A 21,114-nucleotide genomic window follows, 5' to 3' on the forward strand; every position below is an offset into this window, starting at 1 on the left:
GCAGGACAATGTCCCCAAACACATTTCAAAAAGCACCCAGGAATGGTTCAAAACAAAACGCTGAACTGTTCTGAAGTGGCCAACAATGAGTTCAGATCTAAATCCCATTGAACACCTGTGGGAAGATCTGAAAACAGCAGTTGGGAGAAGGTACCCTTCAAATCTGGGAGAACTGGAGCAGTTTGTGCAAGAAGAGTGGGCCAAACTGCCAGAAGAGAGGTGTAGGAAGCTCATTCATGGCTATAGGAAGTGCTTGACTGCAGTTATTTTGTCCAAAGACTGTGCTACCAAATATTAAGTCTGGGGTGTCGTTAATTTTGTCAATGCCATTTATTTTTATTTTCTGAATTAAAAGGATAGATTACGTTCTGAATCAAAAACAAAGGTTCTGTAATATTAACAGTGAAGTAAAGAATTGTGGAGACCAAATATTTTTGTCAATTTCAACATATTATTTGAGAAAATTGTGAGTTATTTGAAAAAGGTGCAAGGGTGCCAATATTTTTGGCCACGACTGTACACCTGTTAACAAAACAACCAACATGGATCAATGGCAACAAACTAGAAAATGAACGCTCTACATATAATACCAACAGAGAATTTCAATGTTGAAAATAGACTGAATTATGGATGATCCTGTGGAAGTGAAAAACATTGAACTCATGACAGATTTTTCCACTCATCAAAGTGCAAATTGTTTTGTGATTGCATTTGCAGTTTGTCCCAAATTGATGGACACGTGTCGAGATCATACGATAAAATCGGAACCACTCGTGTTGATCGTGTGCAGTTCAGCTCTTCGCTGCCTCGACGTAATCAGGTGCTGCGTCTGCGCGGTTGTTTTGGTATTTAGTTTTTGACCAATTTGACAGCTCTTCATCACCATCTCAGATCATCCCTAATCCAAAACCATGATCCTTTCTACCCTTGATAACCCTCACCACAAACCCATGTTTCCAAGTTTGCAGTTTTACCTTCTTTGAGAATTTGCAGCTGTCCACCTGTGTCCTCCCTTAACCCTCATTATTCACCACATCCCTTATTTCTCCACGTCTCCCTCAACCCTGCTGTTTGTACGTTTTACCCCCCTCCATTCCACCGTTCCTTTTGTTGTGTTGCATCCTGATCCTTTCGAGGTTTGAGCTCCTCTAGTTCTATGAGCCTCGACTATGTACAAAAAATTGTCTTGTCCCAAAATCTTCCTCTTTAACTGTCATTTACCTGCAAGATTGTGTGTATCACATGTATCATTTAAAATATGTAACATGTTTAGATTTTACAATTTTTCATAGATAAATGGTCAGGGTATGTCCAACAAATTATATGAACTGTCAAAAACCTTTCATACACAGGTGAAAAGAGGGATGAATGAATAAAGGTGGATAGGTAATGTAGACATAAATAAGTGAACAAGTCTAATGTCAAAAGAGCACACATGGCCCAGCATCGATGGAGAAAAGTGGGAAAGAAAACCGGTAGCGCAAGACCATTGTGAGAGCACAAAACGATAGACGACCAACCTCCCTGCAGTGTGAGAGCAGCAGGTCTTGTGCTGTGGTGTCTTACCACATGCCAGGAGCCATGGAGCTCCAGCCAATAATTGGTAGCAATATTCCACAGGCTTGCACACAAAAGCCTTGAATGTTGTGAAAAAGTAGAGTTTGATTTATCCCTGCCAGGATGTCCAGATAGTGCCAGTTTTGAAACAAGTTATCCTCACCTCAAACAAAGGTGAAGTTTAACTCAAGAAACACTGGGCTCGTTGTGGAAGTAGACTGCAGACTTTGCCAAATGGTCCTGTTCCTTGTGCGAGATTGGCAGGATGTTGCACGTTTCATGAAGCCCCGTCTGTAACATGGCCGTACCGGCAAGCGTTCACAAGTGGCCTTGTTTTGCCTTTTTAAGGAACTTGGGAGCGTTCAAGGAACGATGCAAGATCACAAAGTTATTTGCAAAGCATATAAAGGTATTTTGTGACATTAATTGGTGTTTTTTGTTACCCAAGGCAGTTTCTGCATTTGCAGTGCAAAAACAGCTGCTCTTGTTTTTCCTTCTTCCATCCAATTGATCCTTTTCAAAACATTTTCCAGATGGAAGAACAACAAAAATTTCTCTCTTCACACACAGTCCATGTTGGTGTTGGAACTCCAGCAAGAATTACTGCTCTCATGGTAAAAGGTACGTGCTTTATCAGTGCTGCATAATAATTTGATACTATACAGCACCTTCAGAAAGTATTCACACCCCTTGACTTTTTTCACTTTGTTGTGTTAAAGCCTGAATTCACAATGGATTAAATGGAGTTTTTTTAAATGGCATTATGTTTTCAACTTGTCTGTCCGTGATCGGTTTTCATTACCGCGATAACTTGAACGGCTGAAGGGATCTCAGTCAAATTTGGTACAGGTATGTATAATTAGGTAAGGATTAATCTATTAGATTTTGGGGTCACAAGGTCAAAGGTCAGAGCTCATGTTAAATAAAATTTATGTTGCCATACCGACTTGTGAACTCGTGATGGGATTTTGAGCAAATTTGGTACAAGTGTATGTATGTATGTATGTATGTACATATATCTATCTATAATTCCAGTAATCTCTGTGTGTTTGTTTGTACGTTTGTACGTTTGTTTGTTTGTCTGTGACCGCTGTTTCTCGACAACCACGGGTCCGATATACTTTAAACTTGCCAGGTATATTGCTGGGGACCCGAGGATGTGCCTTTTCAAGGTTTGAAATTAATCGGACAAGTACTTACCGAGCTATGGCGATTTAGCCGTTCGCCGTTCGCTTTGGCGTTGCGAATGGACCAAACCATTGCATGTAAATAGAGGGGGGGGTTCTGTGGTCGTTGCGAATGGACCAAACCATTCATGTAAATAGAGGGGGGGGGGTTCTGTGGTCGTTACTGCCACGTGGTTTCAAAGTTTTTTTTTGTTGTTGTTTGCACGCATGTTTTTTTGCACCCACGTACGGGCACGCCCTAGGATGTTTACACACACACACCCCTACACAATTTTTTTTTTTTTTTTTTGGCAAGGAACGGGCACCCACGTACGGGCACGTCCTAGCTTATATATAGTACGGGCATGCCCTAGTATATATAATGGAAAGATGAACTGATTGTATTATCGCATCGAGGTTAAAGGTCAGAGGTCATGTCAGATAAACATAGGGGCAATACCCCTGGTGCTCATCTGGTAGAATAAAAGGTGTAATGCACTGACTAAAGGTATTTTAAACCAATTTCAAGCATGTCGAATCATGACTTTAAATAAACAAAAAAAATACCTATTGGGGGGGGGGGGGGTGGCAACCCCATATACCTCAGACACCAATTAATCTAATGCCTTGAACAAACATTGGTACATCATGGGTGATGAAGGTTGTGGTCAAGTTCCATGGAAATTGCCTGTGTAGTTTCTGAGAAAAAAGCAAATACCTATTTTAAGGGCAAATTAATCAAACTTGGTACAAGTATTATAATTTAATAATATGGGCGGAGGCATATCGGTCGACGTCGTGACGAGGAAGACTATCGTTCTCGTTTCTCAATGATCTACACATAATACCCGATGTCAAAGTGGATTTTTTTTTTTTGGGTTTTTTAGAAATTTTTACAAAATAATTAAAAATGAAATGCTGAAATTTTCTTGAGTCCATAAGTTTTCAACCCCTTTACTACAACACTCCATATTGAGCTCAGGTGCATCCGAATTCCTTTGATCATCCTCGAGATCTCTACAACTTGGCTGGAGTCCACCTATGGCCAATTCAATTGATTGGACATGATTTGGAAAGAAACTCCTTTCTGTAAACCACAGTTGACAGTGCATGTCAGAGCAGAAACTCGACCATGACGTCCAAGCAACTGTCCATAGAATTCCGAGATGGAATTGTGAGGAGGAATAGATCTGGGGAAGGGTATAAAACAATGTGTTAAAAATTTCGAAGAGCACATTAAGAAAAGCTCCATTAAGAAATGGAAATAATATGAGAATACCCAGACTCTTCCTCGAGCTGGCCGTCCGACCAAACTGAGCAACCGGGCAAGAAGGACCTTGGCGAGGGAGGTGACCAATAACCCAATGACCACTGATAGAACTGCAGAGCTCCTTGGCTGAGATGGGAGAATCTTCCAGAAGGACAACAGTCTATGCAGCTCTTCACAATTATAGATTTTATGGGAGAGTGGCCAGATGGAAGCCACTCCTGAGGAAAAAGGCACATGACACCATGCCTGGAGTTTGCAAAAAGGGATGTGAAAGACTCAGAGCATGAGGCAAAATATTCTGTGGTCTGATGAGACGAAAATGGAACTATTTGGCCTAAATGCAAAGCACATTGTGCCATAGGGATGCTTTTCAGCGGCAGGGACTGGGAGACTTGCAAGGATAGAGGGAACAATGAATGGAGCCAAATACAGGCAAATCCTTGAGGAGAACCTGCTTCAGAGTGCAAACAACCTTGAACTGCGGTGAAGATTTACGTTCCAAAGGGACAATGACCCCAATCATACAACAGAAGCAACAATGGAGCGGCTTCAGAACAAGAATGTGAGAGTCCGTGAGTGGTTGTCAAAGCCCAGACTTGAATCCCATTGAGAATCTGTGGAAAGAATTGAAGATTGATGTTCACTGACGCTCCCTATAAAAATTGACAGAGCTTGAGCAAATCTGCAAGGAAGAATGGGAGAAACTCCCCAAATCCCGATGTGCAAAGCTGATACAGACATGCCCAAGAAGACTCGAAGCTGTAGTAATCACTGCCAAAGGCACTTCAACTAAGTATTAACTTATGGGGTTTCATGCTTATGTAAATTAGATATTTCTGTATTTAATTTTTTAATTATTTTGTAAAAACGTTGAAGAAAAAGATTCCACTTTGACATTATGGGGTATTATGTGAAGATTGATGAAAAAAATAAAAAATCTCAATCTAACCCATTTTTAATTCAGGTTGTAACACAACAAAATGTGAAAAAAGTCAAGGGGTGTGAATACTTTCTGAAGGCACTTTAGATGGATAGTACCAAACAGTTCCTAATTTGGTAGGAGTGATGGATTCTGTGTTTTTAAAACTCAGTTTGTTGTGAAGCTGCCACACACATATGGACATGCAGACAAATATGAGACAACACAGGACTGTTAGACAAGACAAACACAGCCACTGAGCTTGAGGGGGAGTGCCGCCACTTCCCGGGGCATTCTGGGTACCAGTGACGTCACAACAATGGTGTCCTTTTTCTCACCGCACTCAGCGGGGCATGTCCGAAGGAGGAAATTCCTCCTACCTATTGAGATTGTCCGTGCTCTATCCTTTTTAATGCCGAATGTCCAGAAAGTAAGCAACCCATACCATGTTTAGTTTTTGGTATGACTGGTCGGGGTTTGAATCACAGCACCGACCTCCCAGACTCGGAGCAGACGCTCTAACCATTACACCACCGAGCTTTTGATGATTTTACTGTTCTATCCATAGGATTTCTAAAAACATCCTCGCTGCAATACGTGGTGATCGACTGGAATTGGCAGGATCAGAAGCTACGGCGACTGGTGGACATCCCGGAGGTAGAGCACCTCGCACCTTTATTTATTTATTTGAAACAATGGGCCACGGACTTATTTCCTAATTTGATGACCTTTAACGAGGTCGTGCCGCATGTGCTGCAACCCTTTATTCGGGCAATTTCAAGTTTGATCAAGAACTAAACCTTAGCATTGATCTCTCATTAAATACTCATATCATTTTCTGAGAATAGGCCACTGTGCGCTGGCACAAACTGCATGCAAGATGTGATAACCAACCAGACACAAACTTTATTCTTCTCTTCCCCACAGCTGAAGGTGGAACTGTTTGAGCTCTTCCGAAGCTTCGTGATACCCCTTGTGCATACGAATTCTACTTGCATAGCACTGTTCTGATTGCTTATCATTTATACTTGTACATAGTCATTTTCTACAAAGACAAATGTTCGAGTCTGTGAACAACCTTGGATACTTTATTAATATCGTATTACATACAAGACATTGTATTTTATGAGTGTCAGCGAGAGCTTTTATATTTCGTCTCATCCAGATTCCCACATGAGAGCGGTACGTTGCCTGCAGACACGTTCAGACAAATGGGAGAGAATCTGATGTACAAAATATCGTAATTGTTATGCTCAAATAAACTAGAAAGTTCATCAATTTAATCTTCACCATGAATCTATAATAAGAAATGTGTGTGTGCATATGTTAGTGTGTCCCTCTCCTCCATAACTCCAAAACCATGAAACCAAGCGGCACGGAACTTTGCATGCGTATGAAGGGAGCACCAAGGAGTGCATGGATGAAAACTCGGTGTTTGGGTAAATTTAAACTACTCCTTTTGAAGATAAAATTAAAGGCCTAAATTTAAACATAAAGAGGCCTTATCCTTGGTTAGCCCGCTCTCCCTCGTAGGGTTCTTAATCACCATTGTTTTGGCCTGCTCAAAAATGCTTTTCCGAGGAGCAGGCTCCACAGGCCTCTGGTGTCTATTTGAAGACGTGTTTCTTTCATTAAATTAAGGTACCGTTTTGAGGAAATAAAGGTACATTTTGATTACAACCCACGAAGAGGAAATGAGATAATGCACGTTTTGGTTGTGTTGATCGCAGCAGTGGTGAAGGTACGCTCTCATAATGCAGAGGAAATAAAATAGTAAAATCTTTAATTTAAAAAAAATTTTTTTTGGGTTTTCACCCTACTTTTCAAGGTTTATAAACAAACTGATGGACATGCAATTCACACATGAAGTAAAAAAAACGGCGACGAAAATCGCCTTTATCAGCTTTAGAAAAGTTGGCATTGGAAGAAATCAAAAACCCTGCATACGTAATTAGTCAGGAGGCCATGAAGGAAATTCCTGTAAAAGAAATTTCATATATATTAACTTTTTTCAGAAGTTATGGACACATACACTTTAATAAACACCCTGCAAAAAATCCTTTATGGGAGGAGGGTGGAGAAGGGGAGAGGAGGGAGGGAAAGGGTGGAGTGGAGTCCCAAAATATAGACACGACAACTTGCAATTGGAAGCCATTTTGTTTCCATCGAGCACGACATACCGAACCTGCTTCCGTTGTGTGTTGAGCATAATGGAAATAAATCATATATATATATATATTACCAACATTACCGCTCAAACCTTAAATTACCAACATAAATCAGCCAACATTACCGCTTTACACAAAAAAGGTGCAAAAACAGATCCTTGCAACTACAGACCAATCAGCCTGCTCCCAGTTATCAGGGTTATGGAATCCATCATTGCTTTTGATATCAAATCCTCCTTCTCCAATGGCTTGATCTCTGATTATCAATTTGGATTCAGACCAGGTCATTCCACTCTGGACATGCTGCTCCTGCTTTCTCAACAATGGATGGAGGTCCTCAATGTCAAACAGGAAATCAGAGCCGTCTCCCTTGACATATCACGTGCCTTCGATACGGTCTGGCACCCCACTCTGCTCACCCAACTTTCCTCCTACGGTATCCATGGAAATCTCCACACATGGCTTGCGGACGTCCTTGCTGGTCGTAGTCAACGTGTGGCCCTGAATGGATTTCTCATCTCCCCTTCCTGTTCTGGCTGGAGTTCCCCAAGGCAGTGTGCTGGGCCCTGTGCTTTTTCTGGTCTTCATCAATGATCTCTCCGACTCTCTGGAAAATCCTCTCCATCTCTTTGCTGATGACTCCACTATCTGCCACTCCATTCCTCATCCCTCAGATCGGCAGTCTGCAGCTTCCTCACTCTCTGCAGACCTGGAAAAAATCAGACTGGTCAAACTGGAACATGTCTTTCAATCTTGACAAATCTCACACTCTTATGATGTCTCTCCAAAAAGACCGACTGGACAACCCTCCCATCTACTTTCTCAACAAACCTCTCCTAGAAGTTCTGTCACTCAAGCTTTTGGGTCTCACGATCCACCATGATCTTTCCTGGGAAAACCACATTTCCAAGCTGGCCTCCAAAGCCAATCGCCGACTGGGCATTCTCCATCGTGCGAAGTCCTTCCTCGGCACACCTGAGCTCCTCACCACATACAAGGCTTTCATCCGCAGCTCAATGGAATACTGTTCTCCCCTCTGGGCTGATGCTCCTTTCGCACCGAGCTCGGCTTCACACTGTTGAAACCAAAGCATTCAGAATCATTGGAATCTCCCACGATGAAGCTGATTCTAAGGGCCTTTCACTCACTCACCGCAGGCGGGTTGGTGGTCTTTCTGTCTTCTACCGCCTCCTCTCCGGCCTTGCTCCCACAGCTCTATCTGTGCTCTGTCCCCCAAATATTCCTGCAGGTCGCACAAGATCTGCCAGCCACCCTCTGATGGTTAAACTGCCAAAATCAAGACTCTCTATTCACCTTCACTCTTCCATTCCTCTTTTCTCCCACTTCTGGAACAAACTCCCTCACTCTCTTCAATCCCACTCCTCCCTCCAGGTGTTTAAAACAGCTGTTCACCACCATCTATCTTCCCCCATCCAAAACCTTGATCTTTTCTACCCCAGTTAATTCACCTCAGATCCACTTTTTTGAAATACCTACTTCCTTCCTGGAAGTCCTAGCAATGTCCATGTGTTTTACACCTCTGCCTCTGCCTCTGCCTCTGCCTCCCCTCCCCCCCCCCCCCCCCCCCAAAGCCCTCACCCTCCCGATGTCCCTGTTCTCTGCTGTTGTCGTTGTGTGCTTCCCTCTCTCTCCCCATCTTGTCTCCCTCTCCCTTTATTGTATGTTTTGTGTGTCCGTTTGTTTGTTTTTCTTGTGATTAATGTTAGCTCTCACATGAGCCTCGATCTTTTGTCCAAAAAAAAAATGTGCCTGTTTTCCCGGGAGGGGAAGTTGGATGGGAGTCCGGAGGGAGGTGGATGGTAGATGGGGTGGGAGGTGGAGAAGGATGAGGAATTGTCCGGCATTGCCTGTCAGCGCCGGGTACTTTTGCGAGTAAAATATAAAGGCATGTTCCGATAGTATGCAAGTAATGGACGTAATTAATAGACGTAGTCATGGTCCACTAATGCGTAATTAATCGACACTCAGTTCCAATGAAACGTAGTTATTAGATGTATGTACTTGCATTGCATTTTTTTTTTTTTTTTCTTTTTTTTGTATACTGAATCGAGGCTCGTGAAAGAGCTAACATTTACTTCACAAACAAATCAACCAGACAAACAAAATATATAAAAAGCGGGAGCGGAAAACAAGATGGGGAGAGAAGGTGAAGCACACAAACACAACATTTGAGAGCAGGGAGATGTGTGGAGTGCAGGGGGGGGGGGGGGGGTGTGGAGGGAGAAGTATAAAACACAAGGACACCAATGACTTCCAGGACAGAAGTTGGTATTTCAAAAAAGTGGAATTGGGGTGAAATTAGCGGGGGTAGAAAAGATCAAGGTTTTGGATGGGGGAAGATAAGAGATGGTGGTGAACAGCTGTTTTAAAGACCTGGAGGGTGGAGTGGGATTGAAGAGAGTGAGGGAGTTTGTTCCAGAGGCGGGAGAAAAGAGGAATGAAGGAGTGAAGGTGAGCAGAGAGTCTTGATTTTGGCAGTTTAACCATAAGAGGGTTGCAGGCTGATCTTGTGCGACCTGTAGGAATATTTGCGGGACAGAGCCCAGAGAGAGCTGGGGGGGCAAGGCCAGAGAGGAGTCGGTAGAAGATGGAAAGACCACCAACCTGCCTGCGGTGAGTGAGTGAGAGGCCCTTGGAGTTGGCTTCATCGCGGGAGATTCCAATGATTCTGAATGCTTTGGTTTCAACAGCGTGAAGACGAGCTAGGTGTGAGGCAGGAGCACCAGCCCAGAGGGGAGAGCAGTATTCCATTGAGCTGCGGATGAAAGCCTTGTATGTGGTGAGGAGCTCAGGTGTGCCAAGGAAGGACTTCGCACGACGGAGGATGCCCAGTCGGCGACTGGCTTTGGAGGCCAGATTTGAAATGTAGTTTTCCCAGGAAAGATCATGGCAGATAGTGAGACCCAAAAGCTTGAGTGACAGAACTTCTTGGAGAGGATTATTCAGAAAGTGGATGGGAGGGTTGTCCAGTCGGTCTTTTCGGAGAGACATCGTAAGAGTGTGAGATTTGTCAGGATTGAAAGACATGTTCCATTTGTTTGCCCAGTCTGTGATTTTGTCCAGGTCTGCAGAGAGTGAGGAGGCAGCAGACTGCCGATCTGAGGGATGAAGAATGGAGCGACAGAGAGTAGAGTCATCAGCAAAGAGATACAGAGGATTTTCAAGAGAGTCAGAGAGATCATTGATGAAGACCAGAAAAAGGACAGGGCCTAGAACACTGCCTTGTGGAACTCCAGCCTGAACAGGAAGAGGAGATGAGAGAAACCCATTCAGGGCCACACGTTGACTACGACTAGAGAGGAAGTCCGCCAGCCATGCGTGGAGATTTCCATGGATACCAAAAGAGGAGAGTTTGGTGAGCAGAGCGGGTTGCCAGACCGTATCGAAGGCACGTGATATGTCAAGGGAGACTGCTCTAATTTCCTGTTTGGCATTGAGGACCTCCATCCATTGTTGAGAAAGCAGAAGCAGCATGTCCAGAGTAGAGTGTCCAGGTCTGAAACCAAATTGATGATCAGAGATCAAGCCATTGGAGAAGAGGAAAGATTTCATATCTGAAGCAATGATGGATTCCATGACTTTGCTGATAATTGGGAGAAGGCTGATTGGTCTGTAGTTGCTAGGATCTGTTTTTGCACCTTTTTTGTGCAAAGCGGTGATGTTGGCAGATTTTCAAGCAGATGGAAGATGACCTTGAGCAAAAGAGAGGGTGAAGAGAACAGAGGGAGGAAGTGAAAGAGCGGAAGAACAGGATTTTAGGACCCGTGGGCTGATGCCGTCAGGTCCAGTTGCAGAATCCGAGTCGAGGGTTGACAGAAACTTTTCCACCTATATTCCATTAGTGTGTAAATAATGAAAACATAGTTAATTAATATAGTGCATAATTAATTAGTAATTAATGTAGTGCGTAATTAATTAGTAATTTATGTAGTGTAATTAATGTAGTGCGTAATGAATTCGTAATTTATGTAGTGCGTAATTAATTAATTCCGTAATTAATGTGGTGCGTAATTAATGAAACGAAGTTATTAGATGTATGTACTTGCATTGCATTAGTGCTTAATTAATGGATATCCTCACGTTCCAATAGTCCATAATTAATTATATATCAAGATTTCGATATTATCATATTTCAACATAATTAATTATCAAGATTTCGATATTATCATATTTAGACATAATTAATTATCAAGATTTCGATATTGTCATATTTCAACATAATTAATTATCAAGATTTCGATATCATATTTCGACATAATTAATTATCAAGATTTCGATATTATCATATTTCAACATAATTAATTATCAAGATTTCGATATCATATTTCGACATAATTATCAAGATTTCGATATCATATTTCAACAATTAATTATCAAGATTTCGATATCATATTTCAACATAATTAATTATCAAGATTTCGATATTATCATATTTCGACATAATTAATTATCAAGATTTCAATATCATATTTCAACATAATTAATTATCAAGATTTCGATATTATCATATTTCGACATAATTAATCAAGATTTCGATATCATATTTCGACATAATTAATTATCAAGATTTCGATATTATCATATTTCGACATAATTAATTATCAAGATTTCGATATTATCATATTTCGACATAATTAATTATCAAGATTTCGATATTATCATATTTCGACATAATTAATTATCAAGATTTCGATATCATATTTCGACAATTATCAAGATTTCGATATTATCATATTTCGACATAATTATCAAGATTTCGATATCATATTTCGACATAATTAATTATCAAGATTTCGATATCATATTTCGACATAATTAATTATCAAGATTTCGATATTATCATATTTCGACATAATTAATTATCAAGATCGATATTATCATATTTCGACATAATTATCAAGATTTCGATATCATATTTCGACATAATTAATTATCAAGATTTCGATATCATATTTCGACATAATTAATTATCAAGATTTCGATATTATCATATTTCAACATAATTAATTACCAAGATTTCGATATTATCATATTTCGACAATTAATTATCAAGATTTCGATATCATATTTCGACATAATTAATCCTCAAGATTTCGATATTATCATATTTCGACATAATTAATTATCAAGATTTCGATATCATATTTCGACATAATTAATTATCAAGATTTCGATATTATCATATTTCGACATAATTAATTATCAAGATTTCGATATCATATTTCGACAATTAATTATCAAGATTTCGATATTATCATATTTCGACATAATTAATTATCAAGATTTCGATATTATCATATTTCGACATAATTAATTATCAAGATTTCGATATCATATTTCGACATAATTAATTATCAAGATTTTGATATCACATTTCGACATAATTATCAAGATTTCGATATCATATTTCGACATAATTAATTATCAAGATTTCGATATTATCATATTTCGACATAATTAATTATCAAGATTTCGATATCATATTTCGACATAATTAATTATCAAGATTTTGATATCACATTTCGACATAATTAATTATCAAGATTTCGATATCATATTCCGACATAATTATCAAGATTTCGATATCATATTTCGACATAATTAATCATCAAGATTTCGATATTATCATATTTCGACATAATTAATTATCAAGATTTCGATATTATCATATTTCGACATAATTAATTATCAAGATTTCGATATCATATTTCGACATAGTCGCGCTGGAGGATATTTAATTATTTGGCATGGGGGCGGTGTACTTTGAATGTATCTGTACTTGTTTATGTTATGATTGGGCAATCCTGGGGAAACAAGTGGTTTCAGGAATGTGGAAAAAGTTGAAAATGTAGCGCAGGTGCACTGTCTGCACACCAAGCATACATGCAACGTTTGGAAACGGATATTCTTATCAAAATAACAACTCACCAGGAGGAGCCACAAAATATTCCTCCTTCGATTTAGAAGCATTGGCCAGTATCTTTTCAGTGCTTGCTTGTGTCACATGGTCATCGCGGAGAGGCGCGAACCTGTTGAGATTTCCCACGTCAATTGGAATAAACAAATACCTGCTTTTGAGCATCAGTGGCCGCTTGTTTGGAATGCACAGCACAATCAAGCCGGTTACCAAAACGTCGTTCAAATGCAGGACAATAATAAACAAATGCAAGCAATTCACAATTCTGATTTGGTAATCCCTGTATAAATGTTAAGGAAAGGTCTGCCAAAAATGATGTTTAACTGCACAACGTGACATTGACAATTCACCATTCTGAGATGCTGTATCCGCATCAAAATTGCCCATCAAGATCTGCACTCGACCATCTTCAGCGTTTTAAATCGCTGTAAATTAGCCACTGTAAATCTTGTATTTATGCAAATTAGCCACGTGATACAAACAATACATCGATTATGCGACCTTAAACTTGCCCATCATATTAGTGAAATATACAATATTTAGCAACCTCACAATACTTAGACTGTTGTTCACCACTACTTTCCTATTCCATCTCCAGGCGCTACATGACATCGCCAGACACCCAAGGGGGCCCGGCAATGACGTGCGCTGAAAGGGAGTACTGTTTTCACCCCAATTTCATGTTTGTCCGGGCGATACCTCAGCCATCCTTTGAGCTAGGAAGCTGAAATTTCGGCACAATGGTGAGCAAGTACTTTGGCAGAAACGGTATTTTTTGTTATTTGATTAATCAATTAAATGATTAATTATTATAGACTTATTAATCACTTATTTGTTTTCTTTCTCACCTGGGCAATATCTCAGGTACCTTTTGAGTTAGGAAGCTGATATTTGGACACGACCATGAACAAGTGATGTGGCTATAAAGGGCATTTTTGATTTATTAATTAATCAATTAAATAGTTAATTATTTAATTTTTTCCGATTAATGACGATTAATTTTCAAAAAGTTACAGCTTCAGATGAAACACTCTGGTGGTTTAAATATGCTAAAAGCCAATTGATTAAGAAATTATTTTTGGATTATTATTGATTTTAATTATGCAATTAATCAATAAATAATATCGTACACCTCTCCCTCCCAATTCAGTCTCTCTTGTATGTGCTGCACGGCGGTATCGCCAGGCGCCCCAGCAATGCCATGCACTGGAGGATGTTATTTATTTATTTGGCATGGGGTGGTGTCCTTTGAATTTTCTCCGTACGCGTTTTGATATTTGTTCAGGCATAAATTTGATATTTTGGCGGCTGTTTTGTTTTAAGCTAATTATCTCAAATGACCCAATGCTGACAGTCCAGTAAAATTATTTTTCAAATTGGTGGTCTTGGGAAGCAAATTCCACCAAAAATAACCCCCAAAAAACGTAGATGCCAAAATGAGGTTGAGCCGAGCAGCTGCCGGATTACAACAAGCCTGACAGTTAATATCGCAATATGACCAAATGGTGTTCATGGTTTGAAAGGGTGTTTTCTCGTCATGTGCATTTATATTTCACCCAATCTTTAGCAACCATTTGTGGGACGCATTAATCTCGTTTATGACAATATCCCATTTCCCAGTCCTAAAAGTGTTGACAAATTCAGCAAATGAAGGGGTTTTTTTTGTACCATAACCTTAAAACATTCATCACTGGTTGCAGTTCACATTTATGAGAAGCGTTACAATGTTGGAATCATTCAAGTCAGCAACCACATGTACATTTGAAGTTTCATGGATAAACTGATCACTTCCAACATCAACATGCCACGAGGTGACCATAAAACTCCGAAAACCTTCAAACGTAAACCCGGATTGATTTGTCTCTACCTAGACGCCTTGAGGGTGGGCAGGATGGCCTTCCCGAGAGGGAAGCACACTCGCCTCTTAGCTGTCTGGCCGGTTTTGAATCCCGATGCAGCTATAAACGCATCCCGGTGTTTTCCAGACAGGGTGATCCATTAATGTGTGTGCCGTCCCTCGGATGGACGGGTGTTAAACTGGACATCCCATCTCCAGCATTAATCAGTGCACGTTAAAGATCTCACGGTGTCCTTCGCGAAGAGGTGAACCATCGCCGGCACCTTGAATAAATTCAAAATTCGGACTCCAACTACTGCTGACAAGGCAATGGCAAACCACCTAGCATGATAGAGTATGGTACATCAGAATCAGAACTACCAGAAAACTAAATGTCCACGGTACCTTGCACAATATTTGGAGAAATATCAAGAGTACAACGTGGTGATTCACCGTGAATAAAGAAAAAAACAGGATGACACAATGACAGGCTGATCGGGGGTCAAAGGTAGGTAAGCATGGGACATTCAAAAGGTAAAACAAATGAGACACTCATAATAGTTCAAGACACCACCAACGTTTTTGATTTCTCGACACAATTATTTAATAAGACGATCTAAATGTATATCTTTATATAGGCACCCCATACTATTTTAGGGTGTATCTTGGGGACCAAATGTGAATACATTTTGTTCAAAGAACTATTTAAAAGCACCACAGCTCGAAGACAACCGGGTAAGAAAGGGTCATGACGTTTATACGTACCCCTCTTCAAACAAAGACTCCAGCGGTTCTACACCTGTTGTATCAACTGACTGAAGCAGTTCAGCAAATTTCACTGCTTGCTTCAACCGTTCTACCCCTTCCGCAGTCGCAAAAGCCACCAAAGACAGACGTTCCAAATGTTCCACCATCGCAGGTTCAATCGAAGGCTCCTGCGGAACCATAGCAAGCGGTTAGGTGATGTCAAAAGCTCCTGAATGTTTGTGCTGACCGAGTACTCAAATACGGAGAAACAAACAGGCTGGGATGGTTATGGAGTTTACCTCGCACGTGTGAGAAAGTGAATCCATACTCCATGTTGGTTTTTGTGGAACCTGAAAGTAAAAGTTGGAAACTACATATGTTGCATGCAAATTTTGTCAAAAACAAGCTGATCAACCTCTCGTACTATACAACCTTTCCCCAAACCACTCCTTTCCTTGGTTTTGTTTCACCATAGTTTGAGACGATGGATGCACCACGACACTGGATTAAGCCTCCCCCTAGAGGCCTATAGGACAGGCTATCTGTAATTGGTTTGTTTCTCCAATTAGAGCCTCAATTTGGTAACCCAGAGTTTCTTCCACCCCTTGGACGACTAAACCACCATTTAGGAATTTTAGGGTTTTTTTGTTCTTCCTGCACTCCCAATTTCATAACTGTATAAATTTCCGAACTGGATCTCGGAACCAGCTGGGACTTTTGGAATGAAATTTGGCATCAATAAATACGATTGGAAAGTACTTAGGGTTGACATTGACCTAATTTTCACGGTCATGACCTAATTATACATTTTCACCATAATTCGACTAAGGTTTGTCCAATCAGAACGAAATTGCCTTTTCGAGATAGCCCAGAGTAAGACGCATTTATGCCTCATTTACATCATACCCCTCAAGGTTAAAAGTGAAGGTCAAATAGCGCTCTCAAAAAATACCACTTTTTTTGGCATCGCTCAATTTTGCCATTGTGGAATCTCAAAGACCTCTTCGCCTTCCATACCTCTTCTATCATACTAGCATACCTGCACGAAAGTTGTGAATCTGATATTTGTTTTGCATCCTTGACATACCTTTTTCGGAGTGACCTAATTAATAAAAAACTAGAACAATGCGACTGTTGCCAATATGTCTCCGCATAGTTCCACAATGGGTAGATGCCATCACTCTGCATATGTATGGGTAGGGGATCACGTTTGTGAAGTTTTGTGTTGATCGGATAAGGTTCATTTTTCTATCCAAAATGGCTGCCAAACCACGTGATCTATGACATCATCATTTTCAAACTATATGCAACAGTGCTGTTAGATGATATTTGTAAAATTTTACATCAATAGGGTGAGCGGTTTCAGAGATACAATTATTTAATATTTTCCTTCAATCCAACATGGCTGCCAAACCAATGTGACTTGTCATAAATTTAACATTTCAATACAAATGGGTCATAGATCATGTGCATGGAATTTCAGATTTTTAGGATCAGGAATTCAATTAAAACATTTTTGGCTGGCATACCACTTTACCTATGATGTCATCATCATGCTTTTGTTCCCCAATGGGAGAACTTGACAATGGGCCAAGTTTAAAATTTTTCCATTCAGCGGTTTCCGAGAAATATTTTTTTAATTATTTGCTTTTAATCCAAGATGGCTGCCATACCACGTGACCTATGACGTCACAATTATCACGTAAACATTCTGCATGGGTGTCACCCCTTCCCTGCAAGTTTAATCTCAATCAGACATATGGTTGCTGAGAAAAACGAGGTTCAGCCCGGACAGACGGATGGACAACCCGAAAACGTAATGCCTCCAGCATTACTAGGGGGTGGGGATGTGGAATTGAGGACTGGGGCAGCAGGAGATGGGGATGTGGAATGAGGGCCGGGGCAGCAGGAAATGGGGATGTGGAATGAGGGCCGGGGCAGCAGGAAATGGGGATGTGGAATGAGGGCCGGGGCAGCAGGAAATGGGGATGTGGAATGAGGGTGAGGGTAGCAGGAGATGGGGATGTGGAATAAGGATCTGGGTAGCAGGAGATGGGGATGTGGAATGAGGGCCGGGGCAGCAGGAAATGGGGATGTGGAATGAGGGCCGGGGCAGCAGGAAATGGGGATGTGGAATGAGGGCCGGGGCAGCAGGAGATGAGGATGTGGAATAAGGATCTGGGTAGCAGGAGATGGGGATGTGGAATGAGGGTCGGGGTAGCAGATGATGAGGTGGAATGAGGGTCGGGGGAAACAGGAGATGGGGAGGTGGAATGAGGGCCGGGGCAGCAGGGGATGAGGAGGTGGAATGAGGGTCGCGGTAGCAGGAGATGGTTAACAGAAAGGAAAAGTTGAAGGTATTTTATATGAATGCCAAAATGATGAATGGAAACATGGAAGAGGTGGAAGATGAGGGGCACGACCTCGTTTCTGGAAGTGAATGGTGGATTAAGGAGCAATACAATTTGAGGGCTGGAATTAAACTGGAGGAGGGAGGGATTTATCGGCTCCTGGTGTGGGGGAAGAGCACTAAAGAGGGGATGTGTAATATCAAGTGATGAGTGTTGGCTGTGGGAGGGGAAGGGTTCATTTGCCAGAAATCGATTGGGTCCAGAAACAGGGAACAGGGAACGACAGTGAGGAGGATTTTCGAACTCTCCTCTTATTTAGTCCCAGGCTGTGTCACGTGGTCCCATCACTGTCAATTCTGCTGAAACTTTGCGCTTATTCTTTATAATAACCGAGACCTTCATTATTTCAAACATCTCAATAAAATCACCTCGTTTAGCATGTGCTGTCCAAAGTCCCGTCTCCTTCAGTCATTCCTCATCGCTTCGTCTAACTAGGCCCAGAACCAGTCATCGGATGTGGCCACAAACTGTACACACCAAATATTCTCGACGAGACCTCAATAACTTCCTGTCCTGATCCACCGACCTCCTTTGATTTACTATTTATACCCGAGAAACCCCATTAGTTTTACCGAAAGCAACTTGTTCCAAATGCAGCGTTTGCTGGTACGCCCATTACCTTGGTACTGAGGCCCCGACCCAAGGTACGCCCAAGTATCACGTGCATGTTCCGCATCAGCATGGCGTCACTCAATATCCCTCGTGCTGGCCCCGCCCTCTCAATGAGCTCACAGTCACGTGACACTCTGCTCCGCCCCACACAACAAGCACGCCACGCGGTTGACCGCACACCTCCGCCAGGTTGGACAGTTTACGTTTTGTATCCACTGATTGGTCGCATCTGGATTTGGACCTGAACCAAAATCGAATCGGCTTGTTCTGGTCACCAAACCAACTCATCCACCAAGTTTTGTTGCACTTACAGCTCGTCCACAACTTTTTATGACACAATCATTCCCAATCAAGGACAACCTTGCCACCTCCACTTTAAACATAAACTAAAACGCCACTGACGTCACGACGTCGACCGATATGTCTCCGCCCACATTATTACATCATTGTACATACCTGTGCCAAGTTTGATTTAAATCCATTCAGCTGTTCTCAAGTATCACAGTTTTACCTGACATGACCTTTGACCTCAGCACCCCAAAATCTATAATCAGTTAATCTTTACATGATTATAAATACCTGTACCAAGTTTGAATGAGATCACTTCAGCCGTTTTCAAGTTATATACCTATTACACACTTTGTCCTTTTGACCCCAAAATCTAATCAGTTAATCTTTACATCGTTATACATACCTGTACCAAGTTCGATTTAAATCCATTCAGCTGTTCTCAAGTTATCACATTTTCACCTGATATGGCCTCTGACCTTTGAGCAAATCACCCCAAAATTTAATCAGTTCATCTTTGCAGCATTATACATATTTGTCCCAACTTTGAATGAGATCACTTCAGCTGTTCTCAAGTTATGGACCTATTACAGACTGGCATTTGACCTTTGACCTCTTAACCCAAAATTATAAGCAGTAGATATTTACATCATTATACATACCCTTACCAACTTTGAATAAAAACCACCTTTAGAGGCCATTTTTCCCCGCAAAGCGGGGGTTGGCCTTTTTCGGGAACCGTGGTTGTTGTTGTTTTTCGGTCCCCTTTTTGAAGCAAAGTTTTACGGCCGGATGCCCTTCCTGACGCCAACCCTTTTTGCCGCCTTTAATGACAAACAGGGAATTACCAGTGAACTGGTACTCAATTAGCCGACCTCGGAAGGATGACAGGCTGAGTCAACCCCCCTGGTGTTAATTCAGCGATTAGACCGGGATTCGAACCCAGGATCCTAGGATCCTAAGCCGGCACCCTAGCCGCTAGCCCAACACCAGGGTAACACCTTACCAACACCTTACCAACTTTGAATGAGATCACTTTATCTGTTCTCAAGTTATAGACCTATTACAGACTTTGACATTTGACCCCAAAACCGAATCAGTTAATCTTTACATCATTATACATATCTCTACCAAGTTTGAATTAGGTCACTTCAGCCATTCTTCAGTCATAGACATATTACAGACTTTGACCTTTAACCTGTTGATCCCAAAATCTAATCAGTTCATCTTTACATCATTATACATAAGTGGACCAAATTTGGTCAGAATCCCATCACTGGTTCACAAGTTATCGCGGTAACAGTATTTTTACCGAACAGTCATGGACTGTGCATCGCTCTGACCTTTGACCTCATGACCCCAAAATCGAATCAGTTCATCTTTACCCAATTATACATACATGCACCAACTTTGACTAAGATCCCTTCAGCCGTTATAAAGTCATCGCGGTAACGAAAACCTGTCATGGACGGACGGATGGACGGAAAGCAGGACGGACAACCTGAAAACATAATGCCTCCGTCGACGGAGGCAAAAAATTATGTCAAATGGTCTTAGTTTAACTGGACATCAAATATTTTCATCAATGGATTGTTGTCCATCAAAGGACACTGACCCTCAATTTTGATAAAAATTCCTTGCACAGATCATTTTAAAATCCTTTTTGCAGGACTTTTCAGCATAACTTGGGAAGGACGAACAGCTCAGATCCATTCGCAGCAAACTGGATAAATCATCCATCATATCAAACTGCAGGTTTCACTGCACCAGATGTTTTTTTTTGGATACAAAGTCAAGGCTCATGGAAGAGTGAAAACACAGAATGGATAAGGATGCACCAGAACAAAAGGAACAGCAGAAAGAGGGGTTACCAACAGCAGGACCAAGGGACAAAATAGAGAGAGATGGATAAACAAGGGATGAGCATAGGAATGAATGGCAGGGAAGGATGCATTGGGTGGACAAGGTCGATGCAGAAGCAAACTCTCAGGAAGGAAAAAGTGGAAATTTGGAAAAGTAGAAGGGGGTAGGGAGAGGGTGGGTTTCATGGGTAAAAGAGATCATGGTCTTGGATTGGCGACGATTTGAGATAATGATGAACAGCTGTCTTGAACACCTGGAGTGAATAATGAGATTGAAGAGAATGTAGAAGTTTGTTCCACATGTGGGAAAAGGGAGAGAAACAAATGGAGTGGAGGTGA

At 41.2% G+C, this 21,114-nt stretch overlaps 2 protein-coding genes across 5 annotated transcripts in view; one reads left to right on the forward strand and one right to left on the reverse strand.

Annotated features, from left to right (window-relative positions):
* Positions 1-6,190, forward strand: part of CMSS1 (cms1 ribosomal small subunit homolog) — a 21,675-nt gene extending 15,485 nt beyond the window's left edge. For all 3 annotated transcript variants that reach the window (XM_068118967.2, XM_078780922.1, XM_068118970.2), the window contains 5 exons: positions 718-820; positions 1,906-1,966; positions 2,091-2,178; positions 5,481-5,569; positions 5,840-6,190. In XM_068118967.2, the coding sequence (XP_067975068.2) occupies positions 718-820; positions 1,906-1,966; positions 2,091-2,178; positions 5,481-5,569; positions 5,840-5,923 (425 nt within the window). In that variant the 3' untranslated portion in view covers positions 5,924-6,190. The remainder of the gene's footprint in view (positions 1-717; positions 821-1,905; positions 1,967-2,090; positions 2,179-5,480; positions 5,570-5,839) is intronic.
* LOC137429005 (glutamyl-tRNA(Gln) amidotransferase subunit C, mitochondrial-like) lies at positions 5,981-18,737 on the reverse strand. Of its 2 annotated transcripts, none has more exons than XM_078780923.1 (5): positions 18,633-18,737; positions 15,902-15,952; positions 15,621-15,790; positions 13,030-13,130; positions 5,981-6,103 (listed from the first exon to the last, which is right to left on the reverse strand). In XM_078780923.1, the coding sequence occupies exons 1-5, from the start codon at positions 18,693-18,695 to the stop codon at positions 6,045-6,047; spliced, it is 444 nt and encodes a 147-aa protein (XP_078637049.1). In that variant the 5' UTR covers positions 18,696-18,737; the 3' UTR covers positions 5,981-6,044. The 2 variants fall into 2 exon arrangements, with proteins under 2 accessions (XP_078637049.1, XP_078637050.1); XM_078780924.1 differs by having other exon boundaries at positions 18,382-18,674.
* Positions 18,738-21,114: the final 2,377 nt, after the last annotated feature.

This window comes from Myxine glutinosa, chromosome 6 (assembly GCF_964187855.1).
Source record: "Myxine glutinosa chromosome 6, kmMyxGlut1.1, whole genome shotgun sequence".
In the NCBI taxonomy this organism is placed as follows: domain Eukaryota; kingdom Metazoa; phylum Chordata; class Myxini; order Myxiniformes; family Myxinidae; genus Myxine; species Myxine glutinosa.